This window comes from Eretmochelys imbricata, chromosome 24, assembly GCF_965152235.1.
Source record: "Eretmochelys imbricata isolate rEreImb1 chromosome 24, rEreImb1.hap1, whole genome shotgun sequence".
NCBI lineage: Eukaryota > Metazoa > Chordata > Testudines > Cheloniidae > Eretmochelys > Eretmochelys imbricata.
The window spans coordinates 4,375,896-4,395,668 of NC_135595.1; the positions used below are offsets into that span (position 1 = coordinate 4,375,896).

Consider the following 19,773-nt stretch of genomic DNA (forward strand, 5'->3'; position numbering starts at 1 on the left):
CCCAGCAAGGTCACCTCCTATTCTCCGATGTAGAAAGACTGCCAAGACTCAGGCACAAAGTCGCCTGTGTATATGTTTAGAGCAGTCCCAGCTGTTCAGGGTCCTGGCCTTGATTCCCATTAAGACTAAGGCTGGGTCTACACTATAGACTTACGTCAGTACAACTGCATCACTCAGGCATGTAGGAAGTCTACACCCCAGTGCCGCAGGTATACCGACGGAACTCCGGCTGTACACAGCACGATGTCAACAGGAGGGCTTCTCCCGTCAACACAGCCAAACCTCTCGGGGAGGTGGAGTACCTACCCCAACAGGAGACGCTCTCTCCTGTCGGTGTAGGTAGCATCTTCACGAGGCATTACGGCAGTGCCATGATAGCACTGTATGTGTAGACAAGCCTCAAGGGTCCTTTTTCACAGCTCTGGCAGAGGAAAGGGGCCTTAAAGTGGGTGTAAGTTACAGCGGTATCCATTGTAAAGCTCCATGCCAGTAGGGTGCAACCGGGCCCTGGTGCACAGGAGTCAGGCCCTGTGGGTTCAGTATTAAAACTGGTAAGATCTAATCACTCCTGTGCCAGTCCAGTTCCTGAGAATGACAAGAGGGTGTGAACAATCCCATCCCCTGGAGAGGCAACCAGAGGGGTGGTTTGGTTCGTTTAAAAGTTTTATTCCTTTATCAAATCTCTTTTCAGAGGATTTCACTGTACAGATAAGATAGGAATAAATTACTCAACAGTAACTTTATTCTGGTCATTGGAACACTCAAAACGGGCTTTGCAAAGTACTAAAACATCCAGGGAACTAACCTATAAATCTGATTTTAAAATACTGTCAGACTTCATTTACCACGTCCTTTTCTTTGGAGGGGGGGGAACAGGGTAGACGGGAGCAAGTTGCCCTTTGGCATTTTCCTCAATGGAATTGCCGCAATTAACTGCTTTAGTTGTGGTACAACAAATAAAACCTTTGATGTCGGGAATGTAACTTAAAGAACTGGACCGACTCACTCCTTGCTTCAGCATCATAAGAGTTCAGCAGCAAACAATGAACTAGGAAGTGAGGCCAGCAAGAATGAACAGATACACACATATCTGAATAGCTGGCCTGTGTACTATTTGCAGACATGCCTGTCTCTGCCTCTGGGAAGTCCACCATCTTAAGTGAAATGAAGAAACTCATTTTTCAAGTGTTCTGTGAAACAAGTTTAAGTCAAGATATTGCCTCCCTTTTCCAGCCAGGTGGGTGGAGTTAACATTTAAACCAGAGTTGGTGCCTCAGCAGGAACTAGGCGTTATAGAGATAGGCAGATAGGTTAAAAACTTGTGCTGTAGGCAGCTTTTGCCTAGGTTTGGATTATTACAGGAAATACTGTGGTGACTTCAGTTCGCTGCGAGCTGCAGGGCACCATCTCACCCCAGAAATACTTGGATTCAACTAGCATTTGCATCAGATTTTTACAGTGCTCTGGGCCTTGGCTTGGGGACACACACCCACACCTACCCCATTCTTATATGTCCCAGAGCTTACAATAGCTTCTTGTGCTGGCAGAGGAAACCAGAATATCTTCTGCAGAGTCCAGAGATTGGGGGTATCTGTGCGCTGTTTTCAAACTGAAACAAGCACCATCTTGTTAGCCAACATCGACCTTGAAAACAAAAATGTCCCCTCAAAAGTGATTCAAAATTTACAGGAGGGCATGGCAAGGAAAACAAAAGAACCAGACACACTTCAAACCTGCTGAGATTGCTTGTAAGAAGAGAAATGTGTCTACACAAGTACAAACTGAACTATCCCAAAGGGTTTTTCAAATAATAGTCATAATAATAATACAAAAAGTTTGCCCTTGAAACTGCCTTTCAGAAAGGAAATTACACTCTTGACACACGGTAGGTCCAAAGAAAGGAGCAGTGTTGGACTTGGAAATTTATTGAGACTCTACCTAAGGTTCTGGTGACTAAAGAAAAAAATTGGTAGTCTGTACACCTACAGGATGAGAGCTCAAAACTTTGCGCCAGTCATGTCCTCTTTGGACAAGCCTGTGGCTGTCCGGTGCTAGAGTCCCCAGCTGCACGAACCAGACTTGATTTGAGCCTTCTACATTATCATTAAAAAAATTACAGCGTGGGTTTCAGAAATGGTTAGTATTTAACCCTTCTCTTCACAGACAGGGGAGTGCTGTATCCTCCCACCCACACAGTTAGATCCAGGGGCCTCCTCAATTCCTGGTAGGCCAGGAGGAGTCTGACATGGTAGGTCATCTGGGCTAATGCCCACAAAATAGGAGAGGTACTAAAATCCATATTTGGCTTGGGTCTGACGCCGGCTGAGTTTGTTTTCGGACCATGTGTTTTTCAGTTCCAACTCTCGCTCCTTCGCCTGCAGAAAAGGGGGTGGAGAATAGATCAAAATCAGAACAGTTGTTCATTGTTTTAGTAGTCCTTTGCCCTTCTCTGTCACTTCACAATGAGAAGCTCAGAGCACTTTAGTTAGTTCTCTGGTACCACGGTTTTCAATTGTTTTTCATTTGTGGACCCCTAAAAAATGTCAAAGGGCGATGCAGCCCACTTTGGAAATCTTAAATGTAGTCTTCAGACCCCCAGGGGTATGTGGACCACAGGTTGAAAACCATTGGTGTAATATAAATATCCTGATAGAGATCTTGATATAGAGAAGCCAAGCTGGAACAATGCTCGGAGTCCCTAGTCATATGAAAAGTGCCATGGGGTCCTTAAGTGGCCCCAAGTGGCCAGGCCCTGTGGTTTAAGTCCCATCCACAGCAGCACAGCACCCTTCAACTTGTGCTGGGACACTGGCTCAGTGCTGATTCTACAGAACCACTTCCTGCAGCAGCTAGTTCTTTAGAGGTTTCACCTCGGAGACTCCCCAAGAGGTTCAATCACAGACACACATCAAGTCTCAAAAGCCCAGTGGCGCAGGCATTCCACCACTCCGCATACTGAGAGGACGGGGGCCACAGTAGGTTAATGTGCCACAGAGCCAGGAAAGACCCCAGGAGTCCAGACTCTCAGGACCCCGTTCTAACCACTAGTCAACACTCCCTTCAGCCAACTCTAACAGTGGGTGGCTAACCCAGTGGCCTCACGCCACTGACCTCCAAACACAAACCTATGACAAACCATCTCTCTAAAGCTCCACATCAGGGTGCTGGGTCTCAGGTGGGAGGAGAAAATATTCTCCTGAGGAACACAACTGCACAGACACCCTCACCCTCCAGCCAGGAAGCCAGAAGTGATGGCGATGATATCCCAGCAACAGGAGACCCTCTGCCATCTAGTGGCAAGACACGACGGGCTTCTGCATTTGGTCCCCATTACATACAGCCCCAGATGAGGCGGGAGGATTGCCAGTGGGGTGGGGGTGGCAGGGGGGGAGGTCAGGGGAGTTATCTGGGATTTACCAGAAATGCCTTTAGGAGGTACTGTCTGTCAGGATCCTCACCTTTCCCTCTGGCCTGGGCATGGCTTTTCCTAGTGTTACAGCTGTGCTGCCCACTGAGAGGCTGGCACACCTAATCAAGCGTCTGGGGAATCCAGAGAAGTTGCACAGGAACCAGCCTTGACGCACTTACTGCCAAGCTTGCCAAAGGGAGGTCCAGGCTGTAGACTGTTTGCATGAACCCTCTCGACCTACCTCTGTTGTTCGGTTTCCCTATGTCGTAGGCATAACCCCATTAGTCTGGTGCCAAAGCTCCTTGGCTGAGCTTTCGCTCATGGAGCAACAAAATCGTGACTTCAGACAAGCATCAAGGCTGTCTGCTATTCCAGACACACATGGTGTCACTGCACTCTCCTCTACCACGTGGCTTTGTTGTCATCTCCTAGGGCTTTTATCTTCTGCAGATCAGCCATACATATACCAGCCAGCACAGCACAACAGAGGCAGCACGTTCACCCCAGCTGGGGAGGATGGAAACAGGCAGAACAGAAGTGACTTGCATTACCCTCTAATGACCCTTTCTGGCAGATGCATGGCACACAGGAGTTGAGAGGGAGATGAGGAATGTTCGGGGCTTGGATGGGAATCTCAGAAGACACCACAAATGGATTCAACCCAAGGGCAGAAATTATTGATGCACTAACAGTGGTCTCAGTTCTGTGCAAGGAGCAAAGGAAGCCCTGGCCTCTGCCCCATACAGCTTGCTGCAGCCCTCAATTCCCCCCACAAAACCACTGCAGGTTTCAATGGGAATTCTTTGTGCATAGATTGAGGTCTGCCTGATGTAGGACACACTGGGGGGCCTCTCTCTTGTAACTGCAGAAGTTATTGACTCCATCAGCTCATTTCCACTGATACTCTCTGCTCTTAAGTGATACCACATTTGTAACATTGTCAAGGGCTGTTTTCACACCCATGGTAGACAGCTGACCTGGTGGATCAGGTACGTGATCTGGTGTTTTCTTCTCTGCTGTCCTGTGGGCTGCTCTCCTTTTTTCTAAAGAAAAAACAAATTCAAAATGACTATCAGTGCTGGAAGGATACTGCCCCGGCTAGTGAAATCAGCAAGGGATGGTGTCACATGGACAGAAACCAATGCTGCAGAAACCAGAAGTGTCTGGTTTGCTTTAAAGCCCTTGACAAGGGTTGTGGTAGATTCTCCATCACTGGTGATTTTTTTTCTTTTAAAAGATAAGCCCTAGTTTAAAAGGAATGACTGTGGGGCAGGTCTCTGGCCTGTGCTATACAGGAGGTCAGACTAGATGGTCATGATGATCCCCTCTGGCCTTGGAATGTATGAAACAACAGATCCCATGTTGAGGCAGCTTCTAGTCAGTCTTCACTGCTCACACACTGGGGCTAAGCACCTGTTTCAAGATGCTCTGCAGCCATGCTGTGCCTAATTACTTTGTACTTAAACAGCATCTTCCTCCATGAGCTCTGAATTTCATGAAAACCGATTAAGCCTCACAACATATACAGAAGCTAGGCATTATACCCATTTTAAAGAGAGGGGAATGGAAGCAGAGACAAGTGAAATGGGTTACAAGATCACGAAGAGTCAAAGCCAAGCTGGGAATAGAACCCAGATCTCCCATTCTATTCTATACAGGGTTGCATACTCCCTACATAACTGTAGATCCAAGTGCCTTACAAATCAAGTCATGGTCCCTACCCCGAGCAGTGAGCTAGCTGTGGGTTAAGTTCTCAAGGTGCTCCATTACAGGAGCAAACAGCCCTACCTCTCCTCCCTTTGACAGGGTTTGAACTCAGAGCACTGAGGTTGGGGAAGGCAGACGCAAACTGCCTCTCTGGTATCTTTATCCCAAAGTCTAGTAGCACTTTGGGGCCGTCTCCAGAGCTTTCCTGCTTCAATTGTTCATTCCCAACAACCTCCCTGCAAACTTCATTGCTGTCCCATGACCATTGGTTTCCAGTGATCAGCTTGGGAACGGCACCACCATACCGGCCGCACTGCGTGCCTGACTGCTTCCCAGATGCCCTTCCCTTTGCAGCTGGATAACTGGAAAGGTGTATCCTTTAATTTCTAGACCCCTCTACAATAGATTCACAGATTGTAAGGCCACAAGGACCGCACTACATCACCTAGTCTGATCTCATGTATTTCGAAGGCCAGAGACGCTCACCCAGCTACCCCTGTGTTGAACCCAATAACTTGTGTTTGGCTAAAGCATCTTCCAGAAAAGTATTCAGTCTGGATGTGACAAGTTCAAAAAATGGAGAATCCACCACTCCTCTTGGCCATTTGCTCCTGATGGTGCATGTTATGTCTAATTTGTATCGGTCTGGCTTTAACTTCCAGCCATTGGTTCTTCTTCTGTCTCTTTCTGCTTGACTAAAGAGCCCTTGAGTACGCAGTGTTTTCTCCCCATCTAAGTGCTCTACACCATAATCAAGTCATCTCTTGATCTTTTTGATCAACTAAAGTCTCTCACTTGTAAGAGATTTTCTCCAGGCCTCAAATCATTTTTGTAGATCTTCTCTGCACCCTCTCCAATTTTTCAACATTCCTTTCAAAACGCGAGCACAAGAAATGAATGCAGTATTGGTCTCACCAATGCAATTCAGAGAGGTGAAAACAAGTTCCCTAAGGCTCTGAAGGGACAGCCGAACAGCAGCCCCGTGGCTTGCCATCCCTCTGCTACCCATCTATTTATCTGACCCGCACCTGAGCGGCTCACAATCATTAATGGATTTTATCCTCAACATCCCCGTTTTACAGATGGGGAACTGGGACACAAGGTCGATGAAATGACTTGCCCCTGGTCTGGGGCTGACTTGGGACCTGAAGGCAGGCCCTTTGCATCCTGGTCCAGTGCTCTACCCACTAGGCAATACATCCTATTCATACCTTGCTGAAAGATTTCATGGTCTTCTCCTCTGTTAAGGATTTGGTCATCCATTGCTGGGCTCCACTCAGCTGATCATCCCCTTTGATCTCCACAAAGTTGATCTCTTCCCTCCCACGGTTCCGTTTACCTTGGAGACGCTTGAACTGAGAGAGGAATTAAAACAAAGATCAGAAGAGAATTACGCTCATATTACATGGCTCTGATACACCGTACCAAACAAAGGTGACTGGGGCTTGGAATGATCCAGCTTATCATCTGAGGTGCTGGGCCACAACCATGCTCATCTTCCCAGTCAGAGAGTTCTTTGTTTATAGTATAACTCTGCTCTTCTACAGATCAACAGATCTCAAAGCTCTTTACAGTGAGCCCCACAAACTCTCTCCCCCACACCTAACCCATGAGGTAGGGAAATATATTTTAAATATGGAGAGACAGCAGCAAGTGAAGACATTTGCCTGTAGCCACTGGCAAAGCCAGGAATAGAACTGAGCAGTCCTGGCTTCCACACCCTCCACTCTAAGAGTCAAGGAAGCACTGAAAATGTTGCCACTGGCAAATGCACCTTACACAACTGAACAGGTCTCCAAAACAACACAGCAGGGGGGTGGCATATGAAATGAACTGAGGTTGCTGGAAGGGAATTGCACACAACAGCCAGTGCTTTCTGCAGCATCATTTGATTCCAGATGCCAGCTTTGCTGGCAGTTTCTGGAGAGTGGCAGCAGTCTGTGGTACATTTCAAATGGATTTTGAGCTGAAGCTGCTGAGCCCTGGAACATGAATGAAGCACATTGCTGCATTAAGTAAGGTAGATCCAAGGTCCTTTAGCTGCAGTTTTTGTATTGCTTTGCAGTTGTAAGCCAACTAGCACCTGTGCACACCACACCGTGTTGTGTGTGACATCCACTCCTTGCTACATCCTGAGTGAAGATTACGCTGGACTTGCTGGATTGTCTCCTGCTGGAAATATCTGATATCAGCTTATAAAGCAAACCAGATCACCCAGAGCAGAAGATCTAAAGATCACTGGAAGGGGCTGGGGTGTGAGAAAAAGTGCTTCTGAGCTGCCCATCTTGCAATCAGTGATCTCATAACGAGGACTAGTACAAGAGGGAAAAAGGCAGGAAAGTCTAATACCATACCTAGTGGTCAGGGCCACAGGCTTTGCCAAACATTCTTCCAAGAACATAAACACAAGAATTAGATCAGTTCACGGAGGATAGGCTCATCAATGGCTATTAGCCAAGATGGTTGGGGATGCAACCCCATGCTCTGGGTGTCCCTAAGCCTCTGAATGCCAGATCCTAGGACTGAAGGACAGAGGATGCATCACTTGATGATTGCCCTGTTCTGTTAATTCCCTTTGAAGCACCTGGCATTGGCCACCGCCGGGGGGCAGGATACTGGGCTAGATAGACGACTGGTCTGACTCAGTATGATCATTCTTATGTACAGGCAACAAGGCCAGATTCTCAGCTGATGTAGCTCCACTGACTTCACCATAAACCACTGTAGCTCCACCAAAGGCAGCAGATCTCCCCTGACTTACAACCCAGAGTTAGTTTCCTTAGCAGGGGAAATTTATTTATTTCTGGGGACTGGTGTGAGATCAGTCAATGTTAATACTGCTTCTGATCGTTTCTTGTTTGGCTATGTTGCTTATCCAGATTGGAGGATGGGGGTGGGTAATGTCTTTGTAAGGCACTCAACACCATTTAAAGCAAATGTATTATTATTACATTTAAGGAATTCTTCCTTTTCCCCATGACATACGGTATTACCAGACTGACTGTGTGTACTTTAAGGGAGCGGAAGTGGGCAGCAGCAGGTATCGACTACTGCCCATAACAGGACACTAGACCTGAAAGAACAACAGCCAGATCTGCCATGGCAAGTAGCGAGGCACCAGGCTTGAGAGGTCAGTGTTTTGAGCTGCCAAGCAGATCCTATGTTCCTATAACCCCATAGTATCTAAATGTGAACTCTGTGGTAGGATATATAATAAATGCCAACCGCTTCATCATCCATGAAGGACGAATCGGTGCTCATCTCCTGTGCTGGTCCTAGGGCTGGATCCATCTCTGGGTAATAGCCACTGGGGTAGTAATCCTGTAATCGAGAGGAGAATAGGTTTGTCATCAAGGTGTGATCAGACAGCTACTGGAACAAAACTGGACACAGATACCAAGATGCAGCATTGGATCTGGAACCAGATGCCCTCAGGATGAGGTACCTTTAAAAGGCCGCCTTCAGAGATATCACCTGACCTTAGAGGTGTGTTAGCCTGTTGATGCCCATGAGGAGGCATGCACGTGCCTTGCCCTGAGCCCAACAAGAGAATTTATTTCCCCACTCAGGGGGACTGCATCCTGCTGTAAGCACTTGTCCCCAGCTCATCACTACTCTGGCAGCGCCATTGGACTGAGTGGCTCTTTACACATGTGTACGTAGCGACTACTACCTTAGACTGCAATCAGTTCCCCTCTGGCTAGAGCCATAGCTTTGTGTTTTCACAACCCCACCTCAAGTGGTCCCATCCCAACACTCTGATGTACTGTTCCACTGCACCTTTCCCTACTTTCAGTATAAACTGACACGTGTGGATTTCCTCCTGCACTCAAAAGGACTCTGTAAATATTTGGGGAGCTCCTGAACTCCACTACACAGACAATCTGTTAATGTTTTCTCCCTGCCCTTGGGCTTCATGTGGAAAGTAGATTAATGGGGGGTTAATGCTGGTAGGTGAGACCACAAAAGCAGACTCCGAAGGCTCTAGAAGAAGGGTTGGCATTTCAGTACATACTGACTCAGTAGGAAGAGCCAATCAAACCAATACCCCAGTACAGTGTGAGGAGGTGCTGTGCTAATGACAGTCATTTGGAGATGTAGTAAAACCAAGTCCAAGAACCCAGGGGACCTTCTGCAAGAGCAGAGATGGTAACTCCTAGGATCCCATTCTGGAAACTACATTCAACCTGCACAACTACCCTTGCAGTGTGAGCTGGGTGTGGTGTATGCTTCCTCATTTCCTTAACCTAACAGTTAAAAAAACCACCCTAAAGACCTTAAAGAACTTTCTAGCCCACCTTCAGACATTATGAAGCAGCAAATAGGACACACACACAATTTCCCCCCTTTAAGATCTATTATTGGCTACATGTACTCAACTGCTACCTCCCCAGCATAACCCTCCTGCTGGATCAGTAAGAACCAATCCTGTCTCAGACACTGCCCCCAGGTTTTGAAATGGCTTTGAACAGGCCCCAGATTTTGCACCCAGACAATGGCAGGTGCAATTCTGTGGATGCATTTCAAAAGTTAGGTAAACATTTATACTGCAGTCACGCCTTGAGACCTCCTCACAGCAGGGGCCTCAGTGTGCTGGGCTGTTTAGCCTGAAAGAGTTCGCACAGGTTCAATCTCCAAGGCTATAACCTGCACCAATTCAAAGGCTACTTTTTAAACCAAGCCCATTGTGTTTTGCCCATTGGTAATCCTGGTTCTTACCTGATAGTATGCCCCCGGGGCACTGGCATCGCTGTAGCCAGGGAACTGGTTAAATGGCTGGTTGCCATAGTCTTCTCCGGGTTTGGGGGCCCAGCTGTGCTGAGTGGTGCTTGAACCCGCAGCCGTCTTGAACTCCAGAGGGGCATTAGCGGCAGCATCCTGGAATTCAGGCTCTGGCTCCGTCCCAGGGGGCAGATCCTCTGTCACCACGGTGCCGGAATACACGTACGTCTCCGCGCTGACCACGCTGGGCTCACTTTTGTCAGACAAAGAAAAGAAGTTCTCTGGCTCTAGCTCTTCGTCACTGTCATCCTCCTCCTGGGTGATCTGCTTGGTCACCTGTAGGGCAGCACTCTTGGCAGCTGCCTTGATGGCAGATGGCGAAGGAGTCGTGGCCACTGCTGGCTTGGACAGAGGTTTTGGCTTGGAGGAGGAGATTGGAGCCTTAGCTGGTTTTGACTCAGAGGCATTTTCTGCTGCTTTCCTCGAGAAAGCATAGGGCAAAAGCAACCGGTTTGTCTCTTTCACCGTCAAGTTTTTGGGTTGAGGAAGCAAAGCAGACAAGCCAGAGCCCTCGCTGAGTCCCTGATGGTTTCATTCAGAAAATATGGTTCATAAAAACAGGAGACAAGAAAATAGATGAGCGAGTTTATATTTTCTTAACCCAGTGCTCAATATCTACCCCCATTTCACTTTATCTAATCTTGCCAATGGGCACCCCCACTACTCAGCGTGCACTGCAGGGACTGAAAATTACATTGGCCTGAGATACAAAGGAGGCTATATTCTGCTCTGAAGCAGTAACAGAAAAATCTGACAGACCAGAGCAACAGGAAGGGTTGTAAGGGGTTTTGCTGAATGCTAGCGCGGTGAACTGAAAGCTTTATTTCACTTCTACAATGGAGAGGGAAAAAATGCCAGAGGCTTCCTTATCCAAAAATAAGAGGGCTTTTCAGGGAATGTATAGCTCTCAAAGGCATCAGTCTATGTTCTCCAAATTAAAGCACTGTTCAGAGCATTATCCTAAAGAAACCTTTTAAGAAAGGTATTTGATCACTTATACCTTATACTTATACCTTATACCTGACCACTGCCTTAGACCCTCCAGTTTGGGGTTTAATCCAACTTTCATATATACAGGCTGATTGCAAGTAAGGGAAAGATTGAAGAATTGTGCGTTTGTGCCAGCTTTTCACACCACACAGCTTAGTCTTCACCCTGCAGGCCTGCAATCTAAGCATGAATAGCGTGTAAGTGGTCAGGGTTGGGAGAATCTCTGCTGTGTTTGTCATCCTAACACAATGAGGCCCTGAGCCACGACTGGGGCCCTTCAGAGCTATCGTAATATAAGTCATAATAAATTCCATCATCAAGTTCACACCTGAAAGCAATGGGAGGCAGAATACTGGGGGGAGCAAGACACTAAAGACTGTCCCGACAGCACCATGCTTTTGAGCATGCAGTGATTAGATCTCAAAGTACTTTACAAAGGAGGTCACTATCATCATCCCCATTCTACAGAAGGGAAACTGAGGCACAGAGCGGTAAAACCACTTGACCAAGGTCACCCACCAGGCCAGTAGCAGAGCCAGAAAAAGAACCCAGGTCTCCTGAGTCCCAGTCCCAGATTCTATGCACTAGGCCACACTGCCTCTCACGACCGGTGTTTTTAAATAGATCAGCCGCTCCTGAACAATGTTTAGACCCATATAGGACAGGAAGCAATAAACTTGTTACCTTCAGTTCTCCTGTTTATCCAAGCTACTTGCAGGTGCAAATACACTACGCTTTTCTAAACGTTGCTTCTATTAGGAACTACCACCAATCTCTGGAGATAGGGTTTTCTTGGCTGGCAGTTTGAAAACACTGAAGTATCCAGCTTGTCAGTGGAGGGCTAAGTAATAAAGAAATGGACCCTGGGGGGTCTTGCTGCCAAAGTGCAAGAAGTTGCAGGATCAGGAACTAAGTCCCCAAGGTGTCACAGAGAGTCTGTGACAGAGCCAGGAACTGAACCTACAATTCCCAAGTCCCATTCTGGTGCCTTGACCAAAAGGCCATCCATTTGGAAGTCAATGAAATGCCTCGATCTCAAAACCAGCAGGGTTGGGTTTACAATAATTTTTCTGAGTAACAGCCGTGTTAGTCTGTATTCGCAAAAAGAAAAGGAGGACTTGTGGCACCTTAGAGACTAACCAATTTATTTGAGCATAAGCTTTCGTAAGCTACAGCTCACTTCATCAGATGCATACTGTGGAAAGTGTAGAAGATCTTATTATATACACACAAAATCATGAAAAAATACCTCCTCCCACCCCACTCTCCTGCTGGTAATAGCTTATCTAAAGTGATCACTCTCCTTACAATGTGTATGATAATCAAGTTGGGCCATTTCCAGCACAAATCCAGGTTTTCTCACCACTACTCCCGCCACCCCCCCACCACACACACACACACAAACTCACTCTCCTGCTGGTAACAGCTTATCTAAAGTGACCACTCTCCTTACAATGTGTATGATAATCAAGGTGGGCCATTTCCAGCACAAATCCAGGTTTTCTATTACTTTCCCTCATTTTTATGGGCTTGGCAGCAGGTTCAGAATTCCAAGTGACTTGACTGTCAGCCAATGATTCTGTTTGCTACTATAGATTAAGTTTCATATGTCATCTAACCTGTGGCAACTTGATTCAACTGCCTGATTAAGTTTTAGTAGCAGCCTAACCAGTTGTTGTAGAACCTGAATATACCATACTTGTATACCACAAAAATAGTCTCCTTTAGGAACTCTGGCAGTTTGCTACTGTACACTAGTGCCCCCTTAGTCCTGATAGGGGGCTGCCTGAGGGCCCCAGCTGTAAGCCCAAGATTGTGACAATCAAGTTGCTTCCACAGGAAGTATACGTTTGAGAATTACATTTTAAGTCATTACCTGAAGAGAGTTTTTCTTCTTTGCTGGTTCATCTTCCTCTGAATCTGACTGAGAAAGAAAAAAAACAAAACAATTTAAGTAGCACTTGTGACTGTAAAAAAAAAAAAAAAATAGAATAAATGTACTCATTATCAAAGAGATCATGTTAGCAGTAGGGCCAGCTTTTTGATTTGCAAGGACCCTAGCTGCTGAACAAGCGGTAGGAGATCGAAGTTCTTTCACCTCCAGTCCAGCTGATATGAGGAGATCAGGTCAAGAAGTGCTGTCTCATTGAAAGCCAGCCCTGGTTACTACATGAGAGATAAGCAAACTGTCCACAATGGAAGCAAGACTCTGCTACTTGCGGCTACGTTTAGCAACAGTTGTAACTAATGCAGTTTGGACATGGCCATGTATAAAGCACTACGCTACTGTAAAAACTATAGCTATATAAACTAGTACACTGGCATTAGTTCTTTAAATCTCATAAGAGCAATTTCAACGCAACTGAACAATGTTTTGTCCAACTTAAGATCAATTTCATCTGTATGGTATGTGGACCAAAAAAAACCATTTAGTTAAAATTAAGTCAGGATTTAAAATTTTAAGACTGTCATTTTAATACATTTACAATGCAGGAGTGCGTGGGAGAAAATGAGAGGCACAGCTTACACATATTTAGCTGCTCACCAGTGATTCGTACACCGAGTACCAACAGCTCTGGCATTTTAAAGTTTTTTGCTGCTGTTTTTTTAATATAAGAAACAAAACATTGAGGCAAAACTCAGTTTGAGTCTTTTATAAGTCAGGCTCTGTTTTGAAATCACAAAAAATGCCAGCCTCAAAACTGACAGCCCTCTGCTTTTGTGTTTAGACAATGTAAACCAAAATGGAAACATAAACTCATAACACTGTGGATCTGGTAATTTAGAATGGAGATTTTTCAAAGGTGCTTAGACGTTTTGGACACCCAAGTCCCATTAGAAATTAGTGTCTGTAGACTGATTCTCTTACTTTCTAGGCCCCTTTCCACGCTCTGCCATCACAAAGGGGCCTTACTGTACAAGAGTATCCAGCCCTAAAGAGGTATACAGTCCTATAGCTTTCCATGGCAATTTACAGAGATTAAGGGAGACATAGCCCAGTTTACTACCTAAATTATACAAATGTAGAACATGAAGCTAGATAAAGTAAACAGATAAGGAGAGTTAAAACAGAACTCATCATGTAAATTCTGATATGCTGAAGCAGAAACTGAGGTAGAATTCCCTGGTTGGGACGCAAGGTGAAAGAAGGGAATTTTGAGGGGGGGTTTGAAGGATTAGGACGATTGTCACAATGGAAAAGAGGTACGGAGTAGTGAAAAATTAAGAATGGCCCCATTTTTATGCATTTCTTTTTACTGACCCTTACTCATCAACATAACAACCAGTGATAATCTGTGCCACATAACTGTTCAAAGTTAATATGTTGCTACATGGGGGTGGGTGGGATGGATTAATACACGAAAAGAAACAGATCCCTTTCATGTAAGTCTATCCCACAAGAGTTGTCAATAAGCCTCCTCATTAACATTACGGCAATAGGTTGGCATCTGTTTTATTATGAAATGTCTGTTTCTCAGCCAGATGCTGTGAAGAAGGGAATGAGCAAACAGGGGATGTGAGAGAGGAGAACACTTCTGATTAGTTTGCTAACAAGACTGATCAATACATTGCATTGCCCAACAGATGTACATCGTCACTGGAGCCAGCAGAAGGGATAGAAATAAGAGGATTATGACACAGGGATATTAGAGATGGACAGAGTGGAGCACACCTAAAGCGAAGCCATTTCCTCCCCCTATCATCCTAACTGGGATGGAGACATGCACATTGCAAAGCAGTGGGAAGTAGAATGAATTTGAATGGTCCTGTTGCCTGCCAATGCTTTGACTAAATTCAAGTTCACTATAAACAGTCCCAAGGTATAGCAACAAGATATTCTCTGTCACATATCTTATATTTTGGTCATCTTGGCATAGGGATCTATGGCTCTGGAATTTGTTAGGCTAGGTCACTTAACAGCCAAACCAGCGCCCTGAGTTGTTGAGACTATGGAGAGCAGCATACACTCTGGAGTGTCCCCTATGCCATTCCTGCAGACTCCTAGCAAGGAGAGAGGGGAATTGACATTGACACAGTTCCAGTTCTCCCAAGGCTAAGATGCTGGCTGACCAACTATATCCCTGCAACTATTTATAAGTTCACAGTCAGGATCCACCTCCTGCAGCTGCCTGTCTCAAAATAGACAGGCAGCTCTCTGTCGTCTCTCCAGAACTTTGCTGATTATTCTTTGCATCCTACAAGAGGCAATATAAAATAGGTAACACCCTGACGGAACAGGAAGACAATGTGCCAGTGAATAGAGACTAAAACAAAGTCCTGACCCTTTGTGGGGTTTAACTACAATCTGCCTCCCTAAGCTTTTGCCACAACTGCAATTGGATTAGGATATTCTTCCACTTCCTTTCCTAGTCTTATTAAATAGGATTGCTGGACACTGTTAAAAAGCTGTCACTTTCCACTCAGGAGGAGGTTGCATTTTACTGGTATACACATCAATCACATTCCCACACATGGTTTATAATTAAGTCCTTATGCTAAAATATTACAGATTCTTTCAGAATAGAAGGCATTGCTGAACCAATGTATCTCCTGATGAGAGTAGGACAAACCCAACTAGTTTCACTATTAGGTTTGACATATGTATGTCCTAGAATCAAAGGTTCGAATCCCAGCAACACTATCTCCCTAGTCCTTTATGGTAAAAGAACTGAGTTTTGGGGATGCTCTTTCAAAAGAGAAACTGAGGTCCCATTAGTTCTGCATACTCTGAGAATGACACTTTCTACGGGAGTGGCTACCCTCTGTTCTTGACCAAGAATATTCCCCTCCCCTCCCTATTGTACAGCACATAACCAGTTGCAATTTCATGGTGCTTAAGGACCCAGTGGGATCAGAGACACTATGAAAACACAAAGGCAAGTTACAGATAACCTATTACTTAAGTGTCCCGGGGGAACCTAAAACCTTCAGATAATTAGTTTTAAATAAACAAATTTTAGTTTTGATGTGAAATTTGGGCTAGCAAAATACAAATTTTTGGACGTTCCAAAACTGGTAGATTCAGGCTTCGACTCATTAACTAGTTAACTTTTCTAACGAACAAGCCTACGGATAATCTAGTTTTGCTGTATTGTGATTGTAAATAAGCTTTCTATGCCAGCTTAATTCTGCAAAGCACTTTAGGATTAGAGTTGCCAGCTAGGACAGGTCTCCCCTGAGACGCTACAATGTCAGTGTCAACTTTTTTTCCCATACCTTCTTGTGCTAGGATGCTTGGGGTCAGCACAACATTTCACAGTCGCCTGAAACCGCCATAGGATCACCCCAATAAGACAGGGAGAGTTGCAGGAATACTCTCCCAGGGGGTGCTCCCCTACCAGGGGCACCCCCATTCCCTTACGGGAGATGCCTCTTTATGGGGGAGCCCCGCTCAGGGTGGAGGCGTCACTGGATCCCCAGAACACAAGACTTTATTTCATACTCACATCCCCCTTGTGCAGCTCGGGCGCCGCAATCCTCTTCTTCGGCTTGGGGAGGCTGGAGCCAGCCCCGACCCCGGGGGGAGCAGCGCAGGCCATGGCAGGAGGGGGGAGATTCAGTCCAGCGGGGTCCCTGGGCGGGGGCAGGGGGAGCCCCCCAAGCCTGGGCTGCTCCCCCGCCAGGCTCCCCAAGGCTGCTGGCTCAGGCAGGCCCAGCCCCAGAGCAGAGGCCTGGGCCGGGCTCATCCCTGGAGGGGGGGTGCTGAAGCCCCGGACTGAGGGAGGGGGCCCCAGCATGAAGGGAGGGGGCGGCCCCCCGTGGGGCGGGGGCAGCAGGGGGAAGCCGGAGCCCAGAAGCTGGTGGGGGGGCAGCAGGGGGAGCTTGGGAGGGGGCAGGACAGAGAAGAGCCCCCTGCCCGGGGGGGGCTGGACGGGGGGGGCCTCCTCTTCCTCGCCGGAGGCCTCCTCCGCATCGCTCTCCTCCTCACTGCTGCCATAGGCCACCAGGGACATGGCCCCCGCCCCGCGGCCGGCCGAGGGGCAGCCCTGGGCGGCAGCGGCCGCTACGCGAGCCCGGGGATCCGCCGCGCGACTAGGCCGCGCCCGCTTCCGCCGTTCCCGGAGCTGGGGGGGAGGGGAGCGGGGCTAAGCCGCGCGGGCCGCCATGGCAGCTCCACCCCCGGGTGGAAAGGGGAGGCGAAGGCTCCGACCCAGCCGCTCTCAGCCAGCCCAACGCGCGCACAGCTAATGGCCGCCGAGAGCCCCCCTCCTCAGCCCAACAAAACTACAACTCCCAGAGGGCACCGCGGCCGAGCTCCATTGGCTCTCCGCAAGGGGGTCCCCGCGCTGCACCTCGGGACGTGGAGTCCATACTCACCCAAAGGCGGGACGACCACTCCCAGCCTGCACCGCGGCTACCGGTAGTGACGACAGCATCGTCACCTCCCACGAAGACTGAAACTCCCAGAATGCACCGCGGCAGACGGGCGGTTAACGGACCCCATTCAGTCGGGGGAGACTACCAATCCCAGAGTGCCCCTCGGCAAAACGCCCTTGCTGCCCACAGAGACAGGAAGCTGGGCACCCTGGGATTTGCAGTCATTTCGTCACTCTCCCCGCTGTCTCATACGGCCACTCCCAGAGTGCACTGGGCCCGTAGGGATTTAGTAGCTTTCCCAGACTCAAATAACGGTAACTCCCATAATACACTGCAATTAATGCCGCCTCCGACCCCACCATTCATTATCTGCAAAAAAGGTCGGCTAGAGATTTGCGGTCATAGAGAAGGACTACAACTCCCATGGTGCACTGCCGTGGGTGGACTGCAACGCCCACAATGCACCACGGCGAACTCTTCATTGGCTGAGAGAGGGACCTGACGCAATACGTGCCAGGACTGTTAGTTAATCGCCAAATCAGGACCCGGAGCGCCCTATGGCAGAGGGACTACAACTCCCACAATGCCAAGGGAGACGCTTCTCAGTCCCTACCAGCAGGGGGCGCTGCAGTGCATGCTGGGACTCGTAGTTCATTGCCCCGTGGCCAGCAAATGGTGATCTCCTCTTGGAGTCGGTGCTAACTCCAGTGCCCCAGTGCAGTGATAGATTACTCATTGTTCTGAATTTTCACACTTGCTGTCTGGTCACCCTAGGGTCACTGCTAACCCCAAAGCCGAGCGTGGTGTCAGGGATTCAGTTAGGGGCTCGAAGCTGCAGGGACCGTTGGTAGGAGCCCTGCCTCCCAGTGTCACGCTCTTGATCACAGCCCCGTTGCTCCCCTAAACTGTTCCCTTGTTCCCTCCGTGTAAAAGCCACCGATTTTCACCTTCTGCACTGTGATACAGCTGGGGGCATTAGCACTTAGCCGTTTTACTATGTAGGTTACACATCTCAAACGGGGTGCAGCAGCAGGCTCCGGGGCAGCACATAAAATAGTTACGCTGTAATTGGGCCCATCTTTGCACAGGCCTCCCAGTCAAAATACCTCCTTCCCCTATGCACCACGTGCTGGCTTCAACACTCCCAGCCTTTCCAGGTCACTGCACATGCTGCTTTGCCATATCATTGCACTGTGTTTACAGGAACACTACCAAGTGCAAAACACCCAGCCAAATCCCTCCGTGCCTAGAATTTGGACCAGCAAGGGTTGAATCTGGGTTAGCTACAAACTGAATAACCATCACCAAAAGTCCCACTTCTCATCATGCTTAACGAAGGGCTGTGTGGCCCAGGGATGAGTTCTGACGGAAAAGACCGTGGTTCTATTTCCATTTCTTCCACTGATTTGCTGCTTAGGCCAGTTCCTTCTTGCACTATGTAATACAAACCAGTAATCATAATAATCTCATGCATGCTGCTTTTACACTGGTATCACTCCAGTGACTTCAGTGGAGGTCCTCCAGACATACAAGAGCAGTATGAAGACTTGAGATCTTCTTCCTCTTCGCAAATGTGGAGCCTGATCCAAAGCCCACTGAAGCCCATATGCTAGTATGCTGTGAACCGTTAACATATATAATTAAAGTGAAATCAAGAGAAATTAGCAAAATACATTTTGTGACGCCGGTGCCTTAATTTTACCACTTTCGAAGGGTTGGGTATTGGCTAATCTGCAGTTGGCCACCAGCCCCTAGACATTAGCTTGAAGAACTGGCAAGTCCCTGCTGTGTTAAAAATGGATGTTCTCCCCTGGGTTATGAAGATCTCAGGTTTCAGAAGCTGAAAGAAGGTTAACCTCCAAGTTTACTTCTTACTGATTATGATCTTTATTGTGAATTTCTCTCCATTTCTTCTAAACTGGCACAGCGAAATGAAACTGGTTGGTTTCACTCTTGTTTTTAGTCAGTTTTACTCTCTTGGCCATGTTAGAGCATGCTAGAGGAAGACTGGTCTAGCAGTTAAGGTAGTGGTTTGGTACTTAGGAGAGCAGGATTCAATTCTTGCCACTGTTGCAGACTCATGGTGTGACCTCACAGAGTTGTTTCCCCTGTCAGTGCCTCAGTTCCCAGTTTGTGACACAGAAATATTAACCCATCCTCTGCCTAGTCTATTCCAATTGTAAAGTCTTCAGAGCAGGGCTGTCTCTCTCTCTCACTACATGGATGCACAGTGCCTGGCACAACGGGGCCCTGATCTTGGGGCCTTTATATGCTACTGAGAGAGAGATTGGGTTTCCATCACAGCTGGAAAATGTTTAAATCTTCTTCCTGCTCTCTCTCTTTTCACAAGCTAATGAAAACCATTTCCACTGAAACTTACAACAAGCAAAAAATTATGGAAGCTCATATTAGGTCCACTTCTGCAGTCACTTCTCAGGCAAAACTCCCACTGAAGTCAATGGAAGTTTAGTGTCATGAGTGAAGTTAGAGTCAGGACTTCACTCCCACCCCCTTTGACACCCATCTCAAAAATCTATCCTGAGCTTCCAAAGACTGGTTAGTCTCTA

At 47.4% G+C, this 19,773-nt stretch overlaps 1 protein-coding gene across 1 annotated transcript; it reads right to left on the bottom strand.

Moving 5' to 3' along the window:
- Positions 1-1,904: 1,904 nt before the first annotated feature.
- PRCC (proline rich mitotic checkpoint control factor) lies at positions 1,905-17,099 on the bottom strand. The gene is made up of 7 exons (XM_077840836.1): positions 16,336-17,099; positions 12,765-12,812; positions 9,836-10,420; positions 8,342-8,437; positions 6,328-6,471; positions 4,387-4,452; positions 1,905-2,375 (listed from the first exon to the last, which is right to left on the bottom strand). The coding sequence occupies exons 1-7, from the start codon at positions 16,840-16,842 to the stop codon at positions 2,289-2,291; spliced, it is 1,533 nt and encodes a 510-aa protein (XP_077696962.1). The 5' UTR covers positions 16,843-17,099; the 3' UTR covers positions 1,905-2,288.
- Positions 17,100-19,773: the final 2,674 nt, after the last annotated feature.